At 40.1% G+C, this 21,972-nt stretch overlaps 1 protein-coding gene across 1 annotated transcript in view; it reads left to right on the forward strand.

Annotated features, from left to right (window-relative positions):
- Positions 1-18,664, forward strand: part of EED (embryonic ectoderm development) — an 18,844-nt gene extending 180 nt beyond the window's left edge. Inside the window, exons 2-12 of the mRNA XM_010576570.1 lie at positions 2,635-2,787; positions 8,187-8,279; positions 10,333-10,398; positions 11,137-11,262; positions 11,381-11,462; positions 13,058-13,149; positions 14,139-14,272; positions 15,400-15,505; positions 16,285-16,443; positions 16,892-16,965; positions 17,995-18,664. Of these exons, the coding sequence (XP_010574872.1) occupies positions 2,635-2,787; positions 8,187-8,279; positions 10,333-10,398; positions 11,137-11,262; positions 11,381-11,462; positions 13,058-13,149; positions 14,139-14,272; positions 15,400-15,505; positions 16,285-16,443; positions 16,892-16,965; positions 17,995-18,121 (1,212 nt within the window). The 3' untranslated portion in view covers positions 18,122-18,664. The remainder of the gene's footprint in view (positions 1-2,634; positions 2,788-8,186; positions 8,280-10,332; positions 10,399-11,136; positions 11,263-11,380; positions 11,463-13,057; positions 13,150-14,138; positions 14,273-15,399; positions 15,506-16,284; positions 16,444-16,891; positions 16,966-17,994) is intronic.
- The last annotated feature ends 3,308 nt before the right edge of the window (positions 18,665-21,972 follow it).

Here is a 21,972-nt window from a genome sequence, read left to right on the forward strand (position 1 = left end):
GAGGGGGGCCGCCGCCCCCTCTCACCCTCCCTCCGGCCCCCGCTGTGAGGAGACAGAGCTCCCGGGCCGGCCCCCTCGGGTGTCCCGCGGCCCGAGGGCCCCGTCCGACCCCGGCGGGGCGGAGAGGAGGGGGTCAGCCCGCCCGCCTCGGCTCGGTGGCCGGTGCTGGAGGCGGGCGGGCCGTTGGAAGGGAGGCGGCGGTGTGAGAGAGAGCAGCGTGGGGCTGGGAGGCACTCGCTTGTCCTCCACGTGGGGTGAGGGAGCATTTGAGGCCCGGGCTGCGTGTCGAAGTCAGCTCCGGGATGTCAGACTTTTTTTTTTGGTGCAAAAGAGCAGGGTTTTTCCATCTTTTTCTCGCAGTTTTGTGTCGTGTGCTATCACCGTCACGTTGCAGAGTAACATGCAGCATAAATTTATGCGTGCAGCCCCTGGGTGAATGAGGAATAGGGCATAGTGCTCCCAAGCTTCTGTCAGCGGGGCATGAGCACTGTAATCTCTAAGTTAGGCTAAAATCTAGTGTTCAGAACACAGGTAAGGTGATCGATACAGAATAGCTTTATGCTTGAAACATAAGTTTAATCTAAGGTATCTAGCAATCACGTAGTTCCTGAGTGGGGGGGTGTTAGCTTTATGCAGTGTGGGTTTTCTTCTGGTTAGAGCATTTATCCAGAAAGTGAGGGATCTGGACCGCATCTTCCACAACCTGTGGAAGTCCTGCTTGTGAGACAACAGGCAGGTTCAAGGTGCTCCGCACCACTGCCGCTGAATTTTTTTACTGCTCAGCAGCATTTGTGAATCCAAGTGTAATTTGGTGACAAAGGCGTTCAGGTTTGCTTTGGTGTCCGTTGTAGGCTATCAGTGACCGCGGATGCGGGCTGTCTGGTTACTGAAAATGTGACCTGTCCCGGTGGTGAAAGGACTCCCTTTACAAGAGTTTGTGACTGGACTTCACTACTCCTGAAAGACGAGGGTTCGGTTTGAAGTTGGCATGAAGCGTTGATTTGGAGAAAGGGTGCATTTTGTTCTGCCAGTATCCTGGGTGAAAGTTTGTCAGTTATGTTGTAGCTGCAGATACCCTGTGTAGTTGCATCATACCAGGTACCTGGTGTTCTTATATTGACAGTATCTAACTAGTCCAGAGAAAACTTCAGTCTTGTGAAGTATTATGACTCTGGCTAGCAAGTGCGCTTTGGAGACAAGACTTTGGCAAGCTCTGAAATTTCTTAGGGCAAAGGAGAAGAAACTGGAAAATGTAAAAATTGTTAAACTCGGTTATGCATATTAGGGGAGGGTTGGCTCTTCTAGGGGTGCAACGTGAAGGGAATCTCTCCAGGTTTGGGCACTTGGCTTACAGGCTTGCGTGTTGTCTGTCTTCCTTTTTCTCCTCTCAATGTCCTGATTTTCAGAGTTGTTGGGGAAACAAAGACCAGTACACCTCTACCGGCTTCTGATGGTACAGATATGAAACTGGGACAAAGAATAAACGTTTGGTGGGAATTGGTGTATTAATGTTTATAGCTGACCTTATTCTTTATTCCTAGTGGAGTTCCTGTTGCAGCTTCATGTTACACTTAATCTCCTCTAGTGTCAGGCTCTTGCCTGCCTCTGTCTCCCTTAATTCAGCTGTAGAAATCGCATGGCCTTGGGATGAGTTGCTTCCCCCCCACTACTCTGATAGAAAGTGAACAGACTACCTGGCCAGAAAAAAAACCAAAAAACCAAACAGTTGATTTTTAACAAGCTGAACTTATATGGAAGCACAGGGTTGACAGTTATGATGCAGGTAAAGTTGAGGTGCGCTGTGATGGGTGATGCAGGGAATAGAAATGTCCTTTTGAGTAGTGTCCTGCAGTCAGACTGCATATGAAATTGTAGTTTCTGTTAATTGTCTGAAGGTGATCTAAAACTGCTCAGCGACTGGGAGGGTTGTTTTGCACACCCCCCTTTTTTTTTTTTTTTTTTTTTTCCAGTTCTCCTCATCCTTACCTTAGCTTTGGCTGCTGACAGTTGGAGGGCCAGTTGGATTACTTAGCTGATCAGACAGCAAGCTAATTTTTTTGTTTGTTGTTTAACTTAGCTTTTAGTTGAAGCAAGTATTGTAGGAAAAAGCAGGAGGGAGACGTGGGACTTCCTCTTCTAGTGGCAGTACTGACTTACTGCAGGACTGTGCTGTGCCTGATGCTGCTGAAGGGCGTACCGAAGTCTCAGAACGGTTAGATTCTTGGTATGGCTAAGCATAATGTTTTTACACGAACAACTTCTTCCTTCACTACTTCAGAAGTACTCATTTTGTCTACGTCAAAGATGTTTTCTAGGGAAAGCAACCACTTTATCTTTCGACATTTTCTTAAGAGCAGCTACCGGTATTCAGAAGAAACTTCACTAGATCATAGTTCACGTCTCTCCCTCTTGGATTAGTCCTCATGTGACTCATGTTCTGTTTCTAGGGAGGAATGCTGTTATGTTAGTAATAGATTTAAATACGTGAATCTAAATAACACCAAGTCCTCAGAGATCTTCTGTTCTTACGGAGGAGAAGGAAAAGTGAAAAGGCCAAGTGCTGCAAAATTAGTTGAATTTGTACAGCAGTTAATGATATCTTTATTACATTCTATATAATTTACATATTTTCAGGATGATGCTGTTAGTATTGAAAGCGGTACTAACACCGAACGCCCTGATACACCAACAAACACTCCTAATGCACCAGGAAGAAAAAGCTGGGGGAAAGGAAAATGGAAGTCAAAGAAGTGCAAATATTCCTTCAAATGTGTAAATAGCCTAAAGGTAGGTGTGTGTAAGCTTCAACATGGGAACGCTGGGTACCACTTGCTGACCGTAATATTAATGTTGACTGTGAGACAGTGTCAAGGCAGATATTTATAATATCTGTATACAATTATGTTCCGTGGTCATTCGAAGAAAGTACCTTTCTTATTTGTAATAGCTGAAGTTTTGGAGAGAAAGGATACTCAGAAATAGGAGACAGTAGGTAGTGCTGCAATTAACCCAATTTTTTGGGTACAGGTTTGCAAAGTTGTGTGTGATGTGTTATACTTATGTATTTAATTGAAGCTGTAGTTGCTTGAGATAAGAAACTGGATAAACAAATACAAATAAAACAAAACCTGTGACAACTTGATGCAAAGCACAGAACCTGTACAGATTTTTCTACCCATTGAAATGTATTTTAAAAAAAACCCAAACAAAACAACCCAACAATCCTGAAATAGTTTTTTCCTCACACTTACCAGATCAGGTGTTTTCTTTCCTCTGGCAATTGTCATAAATGCTGTATAGTGCAATTTCCTTAATTTATTGTGAGTGTTGTGATTATGAGTTTGCACCATATCTAGGTCATATTTATCTTCCCACATAATACCTGATGGTATTAAGGGATGTGGATTCATGGTCTTCACTCCCTGTTCTTGTGTTTTAGGGTATTATTGTTTTCATCTGCACTGGTGACACACTATGGTGGACTGAATGAATTTTCTTTTTGATTCTTTTACACTGTCAGGTTGTTGTTTCTTTCATTCCTCAGCCTTGTGTGGGATATTTATGTGGTAAAAGCTGTAAATATGCCATCTGATTGATTTTTACAAGATTTATAAATAAAGAAAAGGTTGCATCTGTAACAAGATGGGAGTTTTGCTAAACTTTATATTTAGCTAACAAGAGGATGTGTGCAGCTCCATAGTGGATATTATTTTCTGCAGAATTGCTTTGAGAGGTTTTTGTTATTCCTCCACACTTAACAGTTGAGCTGTGCTGATGTAGCTGTTTCCAGACTTTGGCTTCAGACTGCCTCACTGAAATGCTGGGGTAGCAGAGCGGGAGGTGATGAGAGCTTTGGAGCATGGAAACCTCCTCAATGACCTTTGCCACTGGAGAAATTGTGATAGGAAGTTATACTGACAAAAGTATCTGGAAAACAAGTTGATCTTAATGTGTTTTTTGAAGTATAAAAATTATTTCCAGTGCCTTCAGGGTGTAGGAGGAAAGGAAGTTCTTTCATTTTCACCTAGGTAGGCAGCTGTTCCTGTGATTTGCATGAATTGCCCCTGCAGATAGTGCCTTTTGTGGCTTCAAGTCATACTTCAAACACAGGCGCAGGCCTTTCGGAACCCAAATGTTTAGCAAGTTCTGAGTTTTTCTAAGCATATTGGTTTTCTATCTGCAGATCAAATATTCCAAAGGGGTTAGTACTTTTCAAGTGTCTTCTGGGAAAACAGAATATTCCCTCACCCCAACTTCAACCCAGGCCCCAATATGGGGTCACCCAAAAGACCACCGTATGAAGTTAAGCAATCCCTGACTTCTGTGGATTTGGATCAGGGCCTGGGAACAGATTCCTGTGCAAGTGGAGTCAAGCTGTGAGGGAGTAAATGTAGCATTTCAGCTAAGTGGGGTATTTTTATTATCTTCTTTTTCCCATTTCTCTTTGAACTAAAATTAATGCTAATAATAATAAACGAGCATGTTAGTACAAAGACTAAGTAGCAGCCAAATTTGGTAACTCCTTTTTACTTCATGTTTGAGGAAGCCTCTCTTTTCTTTTTCCTGTTCTTCCATACTAATTTTGCAGATACTGTGGAGATAAACTCTATTGAATATTGTATATGGGTTCAGAAAGACACTTGTGACTCTTTGCATATCACATTACATATCCCATAGTTTATATGTCTTTGAACTATGCTGTAAGGTGCATGTACTGAAATTAATGAAGAGTCGACATGATTTAAAGACATGGAAATTAATTTTAATATTCTTTAGGAATGTATAAATTATGCGTTTTTCCACTTTCCTACTCTTGTTTTTCCCTCTTATTTTGCTTTTTACTTTTTTCCCCTTGGGGAAACAAAGAAATATGGCCATTACTGTCTACTTTGAATGTTAAATGGTTATGATTCAGCCTGAAAAACTCAGCGCTTGCTAAATATGCTTTTTAAACACTACTGTGGAAGTTATTTTGGGTGAAATTTAAGCATCAGGAAAACAAAAATATAACTTGGAAAATGACAGGAAATAAAAAACTGCCTTTTTTTTTTTTCCTTTTTGTAGTACTGAGTTACTATAAGGTACACTGAGAAGTCTTTGCTCTCTGTGGGCTGAATGGAAATGTAGTTTGTAAATGAGCATATACAGCTAACAGATGCCCATCCTCACAGATCCATACGTGTTTTGCTTGTAGATCTTTCAGCAAAGGACCGTGTGTGTTCTGTGTTGATGTGCTCCCTTTAAAACAATACTGTTATTTGCCCTATCCTTTGCTCTTGCTTAGGGTGTGGCTTAGTGGTTGTTAGCAGTCCGGTGTTGTCGCTCAGCTTCTACTCGCTGTCCCCTGAGCTGGGAATTGGTAACCAACCACATGCAAGTCTCCAGCTTGTTGATGTGTGAAGGAGAGATAACTAAAACCATTACCAATAATGGCTTGCTTCCACTTCTGGAACTGGAAATGCATGTGTGGTCAGTTGGTTCCCTGCTGGCAGTGTGGGTGGCAGCGTATTAAAATGTCTTCATGTAGTTGCAGGTGATCATTTTTTGTGTTGGCATAGTATTTACTTCACTGCCTTCGGTCTAAAAACAGGTCTAGTCTTATTCTCTGACTGAACCTGAGTTGACGTTGAGTGAGTAAGGGCAGAACTAACCATTGACTATTTATGTATTTGCTTTTGTAACACTTGTAGGTCTATTTTCTCCTCTGTCTTCTTTCTCTGGTGCATGAAGAACCTGAGTACTTTGGGTTTTGTGCCCTTTTTTCATACCAGGGTCAAGATGGCATTTCACAAGTCTACTTTTGGACCAGCATCTGGGTCACTCTTCTGTCTGTACAAACTAGTGGTCAGATTTGCATGACATACTTGGCATGTCAGAATAACCATAATGTGCAGCACATAAAGCGTAATGTTTTTAAAAACCTGCTTCATTGTTTAGAACTTGGGTCAAAAAGGAGGGTGGACAAGTATTATCAAAATAGCGATGTGCCGTCTCTGACCAGTGAGGATGATGGTAGTTTAAATTAAGTGAGCATAACTTCTGCAGATACCCTAGTGACTTCCTGCAAGAGCCTCTGCCTGACTCCTTCATGCATTAAACACCAGAAGAACTGCAATATGTACAGTCAGGCTGTTGGAGGTTGTCGCACTTGATGTGAGGAATGTAGTGCAGATGATGCAAGTAGTCTAAAGACATTTGTCTCGCAGAGTAACTTTTCCAGGGAAATAGGTTGTCTTTGAAAAAGCTTACTAAGTACTTCAGGTATGTACCCAAATATAGAAATATAGAAACAATATAGCCCTCTGTTGTATCCCTCTACTTACTATGTATCACCCTAGTCTGGGTCCTACCTAGAAAATCACAAATTTATGGCAACTTATGCTGGAAGAATATCCTATCCTGAAGGGGAAAAGCATCTTCCTCTTCATTTTTTTCCCCATTTCACTAAATTTATCAGAAACAGTGCACATGACAGAGAACAAGGTTATTCCAGAGAAACAAACTTGAAACCTGCTAATATATCTCTGTAATAAAGGAGTAAGAATCCATGCATTTTACCTGTGCTATCTTCATGTGGTATGTCAAAAGCCCTCAGTATTCACCAGCATGAACTCTTTCATACAGAAATTCAAAACCAACTAATTATTAGTGGATTTTTTTTTAATGTAATCTGTATTTGACCTCTCAGCCATTCTTTTCAAGGAAGGCTTAAAAACACTCAAAAAATAAGCCTAGAAAGTAAAATTCATAACTTTATTGGATAGTAAAAATCATGGCTTTGTGTATGCAATTTTATGGCATACAGTTTTCTTCATTCTTAATCTCTAATTAAACTATAATGCTTTACAGATGCTGAATACTTGCTTTTTCCTTCTGTCCTGGGGTCACTAATAACCTTGCTACTTTTTCCTTTGCTAATATCCCATATCCCTCATCACGTAAAGCTACTAGTCTGTTCTTTCATGTTATGGTGGGTAATACTTCGGGCTAAACTTTTAACTATTCTTTTTAATCTGTATTCAACTTTGAAAGTTGTTATCTCTCTTAAAGAAGTGCGGGAGGGCCTTCATCTCTGAAAGATTTTCTCCCTTCTTTTTCTAGCTCTTCTAGCTATTTCTGTTAATAACAGATACTGCCTTTCTCAGTAAATAGTGGCATTTTAAAATCTTCCAGACTTCCTTACTTTTCTTTTTCTGAGTAGTGTTGGACTCCCTACCCACACCCCCTCCTCAAATTTATTCTTTGGTTCTTGGATAGGCCAGAGCTGCCAGGGCTAATATTTCTCATGTTGTTTCTGAGAAGCACTGCCATTTGAAGGCTGCTTAACAGCCGTCATGAGACACTTCCTTCCTGCCTGCACTGTCCCAGACAGTCCCCTGTGGGGAGGCACTTTAATGAACATTATTCTTACTGAAAACATCCTGTCAGGACAGGCCAAAATACTGTTATCAATTATTAACAAGCACCACCATATTCATAAACATATTTGCTTCTTTTTTTTCTCTATTAAACTGATGTAAGCTGTATAAAAATAATACTTGGCATTTCTCTGGTAACTTTGTGAAGGCGATCTGAAAACACTTTGTGGATGTGAACTTTGCAGCGGCATTGTGATATGCTGGAGAGAGTTTGTCATGTCTGTGATAGAGTTGCAAGACCTAACTGTGCTGTAATAGTTAAATGTGACCCTTCTCCACCCTTATACCAGTATAATTCTGTGTCCTGATAATTCTCCTCTGTAAAGTTGTAAATCCTTGTGTGGAAGTAGTTAGAACAATGTAAAATGCATATACACGTGGTCTTAGATGCAGAGGTTGCCTTGCTGAAAATTGCAAAACAAAGTAGTAGAGCTGCAAATACAAGTCAGGAGTTCTGCCAGCTTCTGGCCATAACTGTGAGACAACAGTTCTTCCCCTTCACTTTTTTTAAAAGCTTGGTGGGGGAAGAAAGGGGGGAGTGTCAGAATGTTCATTTGACCTCCCTTAAGACAGCCAAGTTAAAATGTGATGTTACAAAACTGTTCTTTTTAACTGTTCACTATCTGAACTTATACTAAATGCAAACCCAGTAGTTTGAGGAGCAAAACATATCAATTAAACTGTTTACCACCACAGCTGAACTTCACAGAAATAATATGCCTGTGGGTTTTGGTTTTTTTTGTCTCTAATCTTACTTTACATCTACAGGAGGACCACGGTCAGCCATTGTTTGGAGTCCAGTTTAACTGGCACAGTAAAGAAGGTGATCCTCTTGTTTTTGCCACTGTAGGCAGCAACAGGGTGAGTAATCTGTTTTTAACCATAAGCCCTTCTGTGTGGTTCTGCTTGCATTCTTTTTTTAACAAAACCCTTTACCTGTGTTTAGTACAGACACGGGATACTTCATATTGAAAGTTTTATTTCTGAAGTATGTAGCATCTGTTATCTGGGAGAGTTGCATCCTCTGGATTGTTTTATGAAGTCATGTATCAGCTATTTGGGAATTAGCCTATATATTAAAGAAGAAAAATCCTTTGGTAATATAAATGTGGGTTAAGGAAGAGAGGAGCATAAATGTATCTTCTCACTAAAATTACTCTTAGATGTTATTGTTTCCAAAAGGTCATATGCGCTAAAATGGGATGAGAAGTGTCTGCAATGATGCCACACTGCTCACTAGCTAAATTAATGGCCTGTGTGGAGTGAATTTACAGGCTTTTTCTGAACAAGGATCTATGTAATTTCAGTCTTGAAAATAACTCCTGAAGTGCATTCTGTGCAAGTGTGAATAAACAAGAAGCCTTTCATTTCCAGGTTTGTTCCACCTGGCAGTTACCAAGAATGCTAAACTAAGATTAAACAAGGTATCAATGACTCATTAAAAGACCAAGTTATGTTAGAGATGGTGTGGTGGGCTGATCCTGGCTGGACTCCAGGTGCCCACCAAAGCCACTCTATGACTCCCCTCCTCAGCTGGACAGGGGAGAGAAAATACAATGAAAGGCTTGTGGGTCGAGATAAGGACAAGGAGAGATCACTCAGCCATTACTGTCATGGGCAAAACAGACTAGACTTGGGGAAAATAGTTTAATTTATTACCAATCAAATCAGAGTAGGGTAATGAGAAATAAAAACTAAATCTTAAAACACCTTCCCCCCACACCTCCCTTCTTCCCAGGCTCAACTTCACTCCCGAATTCTCTACCTCCCCCCCCAAGCAGTGCAGGGTGATGGGGAATGGAGGTTGGGGTCAGTTCATCACACGTTGTCTCTGCCGCTCCTTCCTCCTCAGGGGTAGGACTCCTCACTCTTCTCCTGCTCCAGCGTGGGATCCCTCCCACAGGAGACAGTCCTCCACAAACTTCTCCAACATAAGTCCTTCCCACAGGCTGCAGTTCTTCATGAACTGCTCCAGCGTGGGTCCCTTCCCCGGGCTGCAGTCCTTCAGGCACAGACTGCTCCAGCGTGGGTCCCCCGTGGGGTCACAAGTTCTGCCAGCAAACCTGCTCCAGCGTGGGCTCCTCTCTCTCTCCACGGGGCCGCAGGTCCTGCCAGGAGCCTGCTCCAGCGTGGGCTTCCCATGGGGTCCCAGCCTCCTTCGGGCATCCCCCTGCTCCGGCGTGGGGTCCTCCCCAGGCTGCAGGCAGAGATCTGCTCCCCCGTGGAGCTCCCTGGGCTGCAGGGGGACAGCCTGCCTCACCATGGTCTTCCCCACGGGCTGCAGGGGAATCTCTGTTCTGGCACCTGGAGCATCTCCTCCCCTCCTTCTGCACTGACCTGGGGGTCTGCAGGGCTGGTGCTCTCACATATCCTCACTCCTCTTTTTTGGCTGCTGCTGTGCAATTTTTTTCCCCATCTTAACTCTGTTCTCCCAGAGGCACTACGACTGTCGCTGATGGGCTCAGCCTTGGCCAGTGGCGGGCCTGTCTTGGAGCCGGCTGGCATTGGCTCTGTCGGACATGGGGGAAGCTTCTAGCAGCTTCTCACAGAAGCCACCGCTGTTGCCCCCCTGCTACCAAAACATTGCCACAGAAGCCCAATACAGATGGCTGCAGTAACTAATTCCAAATAGAGTTTAATCTTACTAAGACTATTCAAATAATAGATTTAAATATCTGGGAAGGACTGCTGACAAGTCCTGGAGTGGTGCTTTACTGAAGCTGCTGTGAGCATTCTTTTATCAAACCATTTCCACCTGTTAGAAACAAACATGATAGATGAGATCTGAACCATAAAGGCACACTACCTCTCCCCATCAGGAAGTGAATACACAGGTGCATGTGATTTCCTTCTGAAATACCACAAGTAAGCAGCAATTGCTCCTACTTTTTTTTTTTTTTTTTTCCCCCTCCAGGTTACTTTATATGAATGTCATTCCCAAGGTGAAATCCGTCTGTTGCAGTCCTACGTGGATGCTGATGTATCCTTTTAAGTTAAAAAGCCACTTCTTTCCTTCCTGTTTATCAAAAATGAAGAGGCTTTGTAGGAAAAAGCATAAGAAGGTTTTGTCTGTGATTTCATACTTTGCTCGTGTGGCACATTCCTTATGTTAGGTCCAAGTCTTACCACCTTCCCACATCCTAGAGACCCTCCTATTGAAAAAGTATTAAAAATGCAGACTCATGGTCCATGCTGTATTAAAATATTGGAAAACTGATATTCCATCTGTTTCATTTTCCCAATGCTAATATTTGTGTAATGTTTTACATTCACTGCTTTACAGCGGTCTCCATTTCCCTGTGATTTGGAACTGGATTTAAAGCCTAAGAATAATGTTCCATGGTCTGAAGTGGTAATAACTTGTATTGATCATTTGCAGTACACAAGTCAATAACTTGTGAACTCAGTCTTGATTCATCCTCATTTTATTCCCAGTCTTGGGATGATTTGGAGAAAGAGGTTGAAAAGTGATGCCAAGAGAAAAAAGGTGTTCTTTGTATGCTAAGGAACAGAAGTGGGGAAACTGACATCTATAGAAAAGGTGATGTTGCTTGTATTTGCAAATGTATTATGAAATATGTATCTTTTTGTTATTGGGTCTAGCAGAGACTCCTGGGACCTTGCATAAAGCAGCATTTTAAGAGGAAAAAAACCCAAACCACATTGTTTAAAAAAAAAAATCTGTTTCTTCTATGGTCCTTAATGTGAGATGTTGTAGGCAGATGAGAATTTCTATACCTGTGCATGGACATATGATAGCAATACAAGTCATCCTCTTCTGGCTGTGGCAGGGTCCAGGGGTATTATTAGGATAATTAATCCTATTACAATGCAGTGCATAAAGGTGAGTGCTCCAAACTTAGAGATACAGCTTGCATTTCAGTAAGGCATGAAACTTATGTCTTCTAAATACATGTAAACATGAGGGGAAATGATAACTTGGTCTCTGAATTCTATCCCAGCACTACGTGGGCCATGGAAATGCAATCAATGAACTGAAATTCCATCCAAGAGATCCAAATCTCCTTTTATCTGTAAGCAAAGGTGAGGAAAAAAACCTCTTTTGTTTTTGTTTAAATCAGGATACTTTGGATTGGATTTTGGTCTTGAAAATGGCCAAAACCTCATGATTTTTTTATGAATGGCACTGGAAAAGTTTACCTTGAAAGTCTAGAGCAAATCTTGCTCTTTTATGGCTATATATCTTGTACATATTAAATCCATGGCCTACAATAAACATAACTCCACCTGTGGTGCAAAGGGATTATGAACAGTGCTGCTTTTAGGAAAGAAGAAACATGAGCATTGGGTTGCTCTTTCCTTTCCAACAGTCGAGTTAAATTATTTTCAGTTGTTGAATCGTGTTGCCATCTAGTGGGGATGTCTTTATGTCGCAGACAGCATTCACCACTGTGTTCACGGGGAAAACTTCGATTCTCTATCGCTCAGGAGCAGCTCTGACTTTAACTGGACTTTGTGTAAAAAGCATATTAGTGAAGGGAGAAGTGAGTTTTTGGTACGGTGCCTTATGGGCTTGTCCAGAACGTCTAAACAGTCACAACTTCCTAATCTTGACTATTTTGTTAAGTAAGGGAATATTTGATCTGCCGCAAGAGCAAGCCTTCAGGAATGCTCGAGTTGGAAACGTTAACATGAGGAGACTTGACTTTAGCCTATTTGGTATTACTGATGAAGCTACACGAGAATAGGAGTTGGGAACCTCTGTGATTCTTGCAGCTGTCAAGTTTGTGCTGTGGGTCTGTAACATTGAATTTCTTTGAGTTCTGTATATATTATATATATTTTTAGGTTCTCTTTTTAATAACATTTTGACGTGAGCCATAGTACTACAAGTTTTAATGTGCAATCTCTGGACCAGGTACTATCTCCGAGAGGGCATGAGGCAGGAGAATATTGGAGTCTCAGAACTGCTTGGCTGAGAGATGAGTAGAAAAAGAGGAAAATATTTTAGACTGTGTGGCTTTTCAGTTGATATTGCTGTAATTCAGTGCAGTGTACTTGTGGAATCCAAAAGAGAAATACACTAGAGGTTCCCATTTCCAAATGGGAAATACAGTAGAAGTTCTTCATTAGAAATTGTTAAAACTTTAAGTAAGTGGATTAGTCTGATTGGCTTTGGAGTACATATTGTTTATAGAAACAGTTTCTTCCATCGCTACAGTCTGTGGTTCATAAAGAATAATATTTTAAAGATTAAAAAAAAAATGGAAAATCAAAACTTCTCTGAATGTTGATGTAAGAATGGCTGAAAGGAATTCTAGTGTTTTTTTGATATGTACAATTATTTTTGAGATAAGACTGAAAGAAAGCACACTTGTCCAAGATTAGACTCTTCTTTGCTTTTCGGATGATCTAAAGATCCAAGTATATTTTTGTTAGAAGCTGTCCTTAGGGGAGGGGGGTGGGCACACTTTCTCAATTACAGAAGTCCTCTAACAACAGTTTAGTTGTAATGGCAATTTTAGTTAATGCAGTTCCGTTGTTTCTTACAAGTGAAGAAGAATTAAGTGCCTTTCTGATGTTTACATGAACACCTGTTATTGAAATTAGTTAAGCTGAAATATATTATTCATATGTACATATAAAAAGCAGCATGTAATTTTATTTGTTCTTTATAGATCATGCATTGAGACTGTGGAACATCCAGACAGACACGCTGGTTGCAATATTTGGAGGAGTAGAAGGGCACAGGGATGAGGTGTTAAGTGCAGTAAGTGGAAGACTGTGGGGCAGTGATTTAGATTTACAAAGGGTAGTAAGCCTACAATATGCAACTTTTTATCCTCTTGTGCACTGTTTTGATATTATACCTACTTAAAAAAAACCTGAAGTGCATAAATACTGTTTTAAGGGGATAGACAAGTTTAAATCTAAGGTGGTTTGATTGATCTGGCCACCTCTCAATATACAGGACAGGTGTTCACTTTCTATGTCTTTCAGTAGCTAGTTTTCTCACAGTGCAGCCTAGAAGCAAACAAAACAGCTCAGTGGGGCTAGAAAGAGTAAAAAGTTTTCACGATGGTCCCACTTTTCAAGTTCTTGAGGTCTTATCAAGCCAAAGCAGCAAGAACAAATAAGCTTTGAGAGACATGGTAGTGAAGGAAATAAGTTATTTCAGGTGAGTTATGCTGCTTTTCAGTGGCTGTGAACAGACAGACCAGCACTGCTGGTACCCAGCAAATAGCAACTACAATAGTTGACTTCTAATACACTGCTCTTAAGAACTTTTTCCATTCCTGTTGTGTGACCTGAAAGGTGAGGGGTGCATCTATATGAAACCTGACACTATTATTCTCTTGTGGTTCTGAATAGTCATCACCCATGTTGTAGCTCTGGAATTCTGCCAAAGTTGGTTCTGAATAGTCATCACCCATGTTGTAGCCCTGGAATTCTGCCAAAGTTGCTCCATAAAATGAAACCTAGGGAATTTAGTGAGGTGGGAGCACTAGCAGTAGATTCATTGTCTGTCAGTGCTGTTGAATATGCCTCTCTTTCTTGAGAGAGAGTAAATATAATTAAGATACTGTGCTTCTTTACAGTGAGCAGGATTAAGTTATTAGTATTTTTCTATTTGAAATACACAGTTTTATTGCATTCTCTAAGCCAAAAATGCTGTTTTGATGGAAATGATGGAGTAAAATCTGAGTTGATATAATGCAGCTTAGGCTGGGGGTCCTCAAAATTATTTCATATACATAGGATTATGATCTTCTTGGTGAAAAAATCATGTCCTGTGGGATGGATCACTCTCTAAAACTCTGGAGAATTAATTCCAAGAGAATGATAAATGCCATCAAAGAGTCTTATGAGTACAACCCAAATAAAACCAACAGGTACGTAGTCTTCATCTTCTTGGCCGTCTTTGCAAAACATGAATATTCTTATCAATGGCCCAGGTTAATTCATATCCAAATTGGGAGTTCTTGGGGATAGCGAGTGACCTGGGGATTGTGCCGGGTACTGAATCTCTCTAGAAGATGTCTTATTGATGTTTGCTTCAGTAGAATTTTATTGAATTCGGATTTAAACTCCTGACACTTTTATTTTTAGATATCTTAATTATTTCTTATCTGCTTGACTAGAAAATGTCTGGGATTATTATTTCTACATTCTTAATTAAAGCTTGTATTTCACCATGTTTCAAGGTGTCAATGGCTTTTCTTTCTCTCACCTCAAAATTTCTAGGAAGGAATCAAATCTGTATAATTAAATGTAGGAAATACTTTTATATTGAGTACTTATTATTATTGTATATGTTATTTGGCTTTGGGGTGGGGACAAAACTGTTTACACGGTAATAACCTTAATTTTCATCATTCTCTCACCTCAGATATGAGTCAATTGTCAAGTAAACATAGCAATTAGATACATGATAGATAAATCATCCTTTATGAAGTTCCTCAACTTTTTAATCTTAACTTCCAGTTAAACCATTGAGAGAATTGAAGAGTCTAAAACACACTGAACATGTTCAGTAGTGAGACTAGCTATGAAAATACTCTCGGGTTTTTTTGGTAATGTTACCAGATATTAAATGATGCTTTTTTAGCGTGCCTTTTTAAAATTATGATTTTTTTTTTATAGTGTGCATTTCTATTTAACAATTTAGATGTTGTAGACACAGCATCAGGAAAACTGAGCTTTAATTAGTTCTTGAAGTATTTGGCAACAGGAGCTGTATTCAGTGTCTGAAGGAGTGGTTTTGCTCAGCACTGTCTCTGCAGATTCTTGTACATGGGAAACTAGTTATTTCATTAGGAACGAGGATGAAAATGGTCTGTTCCCATTATTAAAAAAAGAAAAGTCATACAGGCAGAGCTGTTTCTCCCTCTACTTTGTTGTATAACTGTTAAAAAAGACAGGCTTTTCCTTCTAACATCGAGATGTTAAAACCGGCCATTAAAAATTAGACTTGTGCTTCTGTGTTTCTCTGAGCCTCACTTGGCAATTTTCTCCTTAGGCCTTTTATTTCCCAGAAAATACACTTTCCTGACTTTTCTACAAGAGACATACATAGAAACTATGTTGACTGTGTACGATGGTTGGGAGATCTAATTCTTTCCAAGGTAATGTTGCAGCTTTTTCAGCTGAGTTACTCTTATTTGCTTGTTTTAAGGATCTTAAACAATAGAAGTTTTACTAGCATGGGGTCTTAGGTTAAATCGCTGTGCTGGGTCAAGTGGTTTTATGGAGTGTATTGTGAACTTTGTCAACTGTAAGGATGTGTGGATAAGGAGCTTGTACTTAAAAAGTAAAATTATTACTACGGCTGTACCTCTGCCAAAAGTACAGGTATACCAGCTAACCAGAATCCGCATGGAATGTACAGAGAGTATATAGATACTGATGAGGTGTCCTGCTGCTAAAGGGAGAAAAGAGGGTTCCCATAATGGAGTAACTTTGATTAACATGTTGTGTCCAGTAGTAACATTTGCTTGCATATATGTGGTCCAACTGCCTCATTGCCAGAAATTGGTGCATGCGCAGTCCTGTTGGTCGAAGGGATTGGGTGAACAATCCTCAAATTGAGGTTAATTTAAACTGCTCATGAAAGTGCGTTTGAGCACATCTGGTTGACTTCTTCTGAAGCGGGTGAGGGAGGGCTCCTGCAGTCCTGTTGCCTGGCAAAGCTGCGAGGGCAGCAGGCTCCCAGCGATGGGCAGCGATGTATTATTGGTGAAGTGGCTGTGATCTAAGGACAGAGGTGAGATTTTTCCATTGTATTTTTTTTAATGTAATTGGGAAAGCTATGAGATGAAATGTTTGGTTATAGTTATAGTTGTGAATGTGCAGTATAAATGTATATATAGGTGATTTTTTTTTTTTTTTCATTGTTTCCCCCCAGTCTTGTGAAAATGCCATTGTGTGCTGGAAACCTGGCAAAATGGAAGATGATATAGATAAAATCAAGCCCAGTGAGTCAAATGTGACCATACTTGGGAGATTTGATTACAGCCAGTGTGATATATGGTATATGAGGTTTTCAATGGATTTCTGGCAAAAGGTATGTGTGAGCTTTGACTTTGCTGTATTTGAAGGTGCATAACTTTCCAGTGATTCAATATTTATGGGCATAGGAAGTCTTGGTTCATGTGATGTAATGTTTGAGAAGCAGAATTATTTGCTGCAAGGGGCTTTATATGAAACTGGAGGAGCTCCAGATTTTCATTCTGGGTTCTGCCTGGTGGAAAAAGTTCCACTGAATAAATACTTATTTTCCATCAAGGGTATGTTTATTGATAACTTCCTTCCCCATCTGCAGAGATGGATAGTAAAGTGGAAGAAAGGAGGCAAGTTTTATATAATTTCTAGTCCCTCCAACAAACTCATTAAGTCATTCATGTTCAAACATTCACACACAACTTACCAGTTATAGAGCCTTTATAAAATCCTGGCTTCCATTTTTTGAGATAGTATTTTAAAACTTCTATATCCTCTGCTTTCTTTCAAAGATGCTTGCTCTGGGCAATCAGGTTGGCAAACTTTACGTCTGGGATTTAGAAATAGAGGATCCTCATAAAGCCAAGTGAGTACTTTTTTTTTTTCCTTTTATTTTTAAGACAGGGAGTTGGGGTATTTCCCTTTTTCCTTTACTGATAACTATAGAAATTCTTTAACAGTAGTAGTCATTTTCCATTTTAACTACTAGGTAAATAAACATTCTGAGCCCCTGAAGGTTAACATTTATTATTTTTTACTGATTTATTATTTATATTACAGTAGTGCCGAGAGGCCCCAATCAGATTGTGCTGGGTACCTTATGTAGATACAGTAAAAGACAATTTGTTCCTCAAAGAGCTTACAAACTAATTAGGTGGAAAATTTACAAAGCAATTAAGATAAGATGCGCTAGGTGGGTGTAGCACATGACAAAGGAGAAATAGGTGAAAGGACTAAAGTAATGAGAGTATAAAGGTTAGCTATGAGCACAATGTGGAGAAAACAGTATGGCTTTCCAGTTCCTCGCCTGTGTGGCCACGCAATTTCACTGCGTGTCTTACATATATATATCAAAACATATAAATGCAAAAAACCTCCACACCCCGCATCCCTTCCCCAACCCTCCTCCATTACATGTATAAAACATATATACACTATGTAGATAATATATGCATTATATTTGTATATACACTATATAATTATACTTTTATATAGCTTATATGTATTAAAAATATGTGTGTGTGTGTGTATATATATATACACAGACATACAAAGTTCCTGAAAATGCTGCAGTCTTTAATCACCCAATTACGATATTTTACTCCTAACCACTGGGAAAGAACACTGATGAAGTCCTAAATAATGTGATTCAATAAGCTTTCAATTAGTGCTTCAGTGAAAACTAGGAGGATGAGAAATGGCAGTGGGTGAACAGGAAATTACTGCTTTCCCAAGTCCACATTTGGAATACAAAGTATACCATGAAAGGCATAATCCTGTTGCCCTTCAATTCCTCCTAGGTCACATAAGTAAGAGGTTGGTGCAACAGTGCTCCATAATGTAGTAGCAAGTGCAGATTTAACGTCGCAGCTGAATAATTTTCTTTTATTTATAGGTGTACGACTCTCACTCATCCTAAATGTGTCGCTGCCATTCGACAAACCAGTTTTAGCAGGGATAGTAGTATCCTTATAGCTGTGTGTGATGATGCCAGTATCTGGCGCTGGGACAGACTACGATAAATTACTTTTTCTTAATTCAAAGTAGAAAATATATTTTCAAATTATAATATAGTCTGTTAACTCGCTAGTATGGTAGATGCATTTAGTGTAGACTTTCTCGAAGGTTCAGCAGGCTGGAGCTGAACTTAGTGATGTTTACATTCTGTGTATTGTTCTGCTTGAAATTGCTGCTTTTAATAAAAAGAAGTATTTTTGTAAAGTTTTCTGAATTGTCCATTTTAATTATTTCCCACAATATGTTTTAATTTATGGCCTAAGAAATTGCTTTGCAGTATACGGTAACTTGCTAGAAGTTTGATATGGGTATGCTTGCGGTTGTATTTGTGCCTTTTTGACTGAAAACCTAATGAAGCTGTTGAATATTATCCAGGGACCACACAAAGGAAATACTACACTTAAGAATATAGTATAAATAAATGTTAAATCATTGCTGAAAATATTTTTAACTCATTCCTTAAGTTAGTTGCCCATTGAAATTGATTAAGTTTTAATAATCTCAAATTGGCATGTGCTTTTCACTATTTTTGTTACTGATTGGGGGGGGGGGGAACTTTACTGGCTTTTTTTTTTTTTTTTTTTTTAGTGTATCCCATTGCTCTACTGTTTGGATTCTGGCTGTTCAGTTACTATGTTTCTCTTAAACCAAAGTCAGTTACTGGAAATGTATTTTAATTGCCTCTATTGTCAGTATCCCCAAATAGCCTCATCAATGTTTTACTTGCCCTAGGAATAATGAATTCTAAAATCAATACTATTTCATATAGGTTTAAAATATGTACAATTAATAAAAATGAAAGGGGAAAAATGGATAAGTTAGAATCACAGAATGGTTTGGGTTGGAAAGGCCCTTGAAGACCATCTCGTTCCAACCCCCCTGCCATGGGCAGGGACACCTTCCACTAGACCAGGTTGCTCAAAGCCCCATCCAACCTGGCCTTGAACACTGCCAGGGATGGGGCAGCCACAACTTCCCTGGGCAACCTGTGCCAGTGCCTCACCACCCTCATCATAAAAAATTTCTTCCTGATGTCTCATTTAACCCCACCTTCTTTCAGTTAAAACCATTGCCCCTTGTCCTGTCTCTAAAGGCCCTGTAAAGAGACTTTCTCCATCTTTCCTGTAGGTCCCCTTTAGGTACTGGAAGGCTGCTGTAAGGTCTCCCCGGAGCCTTCTCTTCTCCAGGCTGAACAACCCCAACTCTCTCAGGCTGTAATAGAGGGCAGACATCATTAACAGTGATAATTTGTGTTCAAAACACTTGTGTATATCTTGTCAGCCTATAGCTGAAAAGTTAGTGTTTGTATTCTGGAAGTGGTCCAAGACATTGCACAATAGCTGTATGTACCTGAATGAGGAAGAAGGTTAATAACATTTACTGAAGCTGAGCTGTTTACATACTTTTTTTCCTACTGTACTCTTCTTATCCTTCACCATAATGTATTACTTGTATTTATGTAATATCCTAACAAATTCTTTTCAAGTGCACTATCATTGGCAACATAATAGTGCTTTTTTCATCAGTATTTAAGTAGTCCTGTCTGCTACTGCCTTGTTAAGTGACTATCTGGCTTTTATAATTCAGGATATTGCTTCTTCCTGTTACAGTTTGGGAAGCTTGTAAATGCTCTGTTTAGATAAACTACCTGTTCAGTTTGAAGTAATAGGACTAAGTCAGTTTTGATTTGTGTCCTTGGGAGCCTCCAAAAAACCAAAGTCTGGAACTGGCAAGTAGTTTACAAGTCTTAGTCTGTAATGTATGATTTTTTTATCCTTTTCTGTTTTTCTTATTTAAATCCTTGTCTTTAGTACAGGGGAGGTGGGGTAGTACCATTGTAGCACAGGTCTGTCTAAAACCAGTGTTTAACTGAGCTGGATTCTGGACCTTCTTTTTCTTGCACAAGCCAAGTGGCCAGGATGCTCGCTCTCGGAAGGGGTGCCCCTGAGTGAGTGGTCATGGGGACATGATCAGGAAGCCAAGTGTAAAACCAGAGTCGGCCAGAACCAGGTACAAGCCTGAGTGTTGGAGGGAGGAGACTGAAGTACTGGCAGAGTTGAACACAAATTAGCTGGAGGAGAAGACAACAGGTGAGACTGGAGCATGGAGGTAGTTTTTAACCTCTAGTTCTACTGCATCTGCAGAACTGCTGGCACTGTATGAAGCAGCGTCTATGCAACAGCGATGGCCTGTGCACCTCAGAGTTCATTTTGCGGAAACTATGTGGGGTTGTCAGAGTCTGAAAACTTGTGGGGTGGGGATGTGGTTGGGAGAGCACTCCAAAAAGGCAGTGGGAGTGCTCAGGCTTCCTCCAGCTGTCAAGGAAAGAGCTTTGATCAGATGAGCTAAACTATATTGAGAACACTTGGGTTGGAGGCTGGTATCATTTAGCCTTTGCAAATGCTTTACAGTAGCATGCCAGTGGACTATGTCTTCTGTGTTTTCCCACATCCAGGGTTGAGAATGAAACGGGGCACAAAAGCAGCAGGGATTATTCAGCCATGGTTGGGTTTTTTTGGTATGTTAAGTGGTACATTCTGACAAATGAGCTGCTCTGACAGGAAGGAAAGGAAGGGTGGTGCTTGACTAGAGAGAGGCCTAACACAATTAGGGTCAGCTTTAACTTCTGTATTAACTTATCAGTGTGCTGAAGACTGTTCTCTTAAAATGCAGACAAATGTTCCAGCAGGTTTGCCCTGAGAAACCCTGAGGGAGCTGAAATCAGATTCAGGGTGTCAATGAAGGGAAGAACTAGACAATGTGAACTTGGAAAAGTAAAGCTGGAACAAGCCACAGGGAGGAAAAAATTCTACTTTACAACAGCCAGCCAGCCCTATCTGCTCTTAGGATTAATAATATCTTGAATATGCACCACAAGGGAAAAAACCTTGTCACCATTCAGACCCATAAGGTCAAGTGAATGTGAAAGTTGTGTATTTATTTCATTGGGGTGTTTTCTTTGTAGGGTTGCCTAGTTCTAGACTAAAAACAGGGGAAAAAAATCAGATTATTTTTATTGGGTGTCTTCTGGAGGATAGAGAGCAAGTAGAGTTATAATTATTGCAAAAGAATTTGAAGTTTAATATTATCCAAAACCTTTTAACCTTTTAATATATACTTTTGTGTAACATACCTTGAGAGCTCCAGTGCCCAAGTCCTTCAGTTAAAGCAGCATGGTTTGACCCTAGTATTGGAGAAACCTAGCAAAAATATCGCAAAAGACATTAACTTGTTCTTTGCCATTGTCTGCAAGCCACCTGTAGTTCTGTTCTTTGGCAAATTTCGTAATCAGCTCCTTCTGTTTCCTGTCTCAGCAAAAGGCAGAGGAGGGAGAGGTAAAGTCAGGCTCTGCCTGGCTCCAATCTCCTGTTGGACAGTTGCAGTACAGCCAGGAAACCATTTCAGGAGACTGCAAGCATTGCAGATGTCTGTTCTGAGTGAACTCTGCGTGAAGAGCACAACAAAGTTTGAATGGCACTGTTTCCTCCAACTATTGCATGCTGAGTGTCTCTCCAAAGAGATTCATCTTTCATCCTTTCATAAAAAAAGAAAAAAAAAAAGGGAGAGAAGTAGTACCTGGAGGTCCTTGTCTTTCTCCACCAACTTTCAAAAGACTTAGAAATTGGCAGTTCACTTAGAAAGATCTCTCTTCCCTTAAGGCCCTGTTTGCTGGGGTTTTGCTCCATCTGGTGGTGACTGAATTTTAAAAAAAATAATGTTACCACAATGTAATTTTAAATCAGGTGGTTCTTGATGCTTCTAATTTTAAGCCAAAGAATTTCATGCAAATATGGATTGAATTTGCCCTTCCTTGTATATGTAGGAGTGCATGTTTTCTTTGGTGTGTTTCATGCTC

Source organism: Haliaeetus leucocephalus, unplaced genomic scaffold, assembly GCF_000737465.1.
Source record: "Haliaeetus leucocephalus isolate CR32 unplaced genomic scaffold, Haliaeetus_leucocephalus-4.0 Scaffold536, whole genome shotgun sequence".
NCBI lineage: Eukaryota > Metazoa > Chordata > Aves > Accipitriformes > Accipitridae > Haliaeetus > Haliaeetus leucocephalus.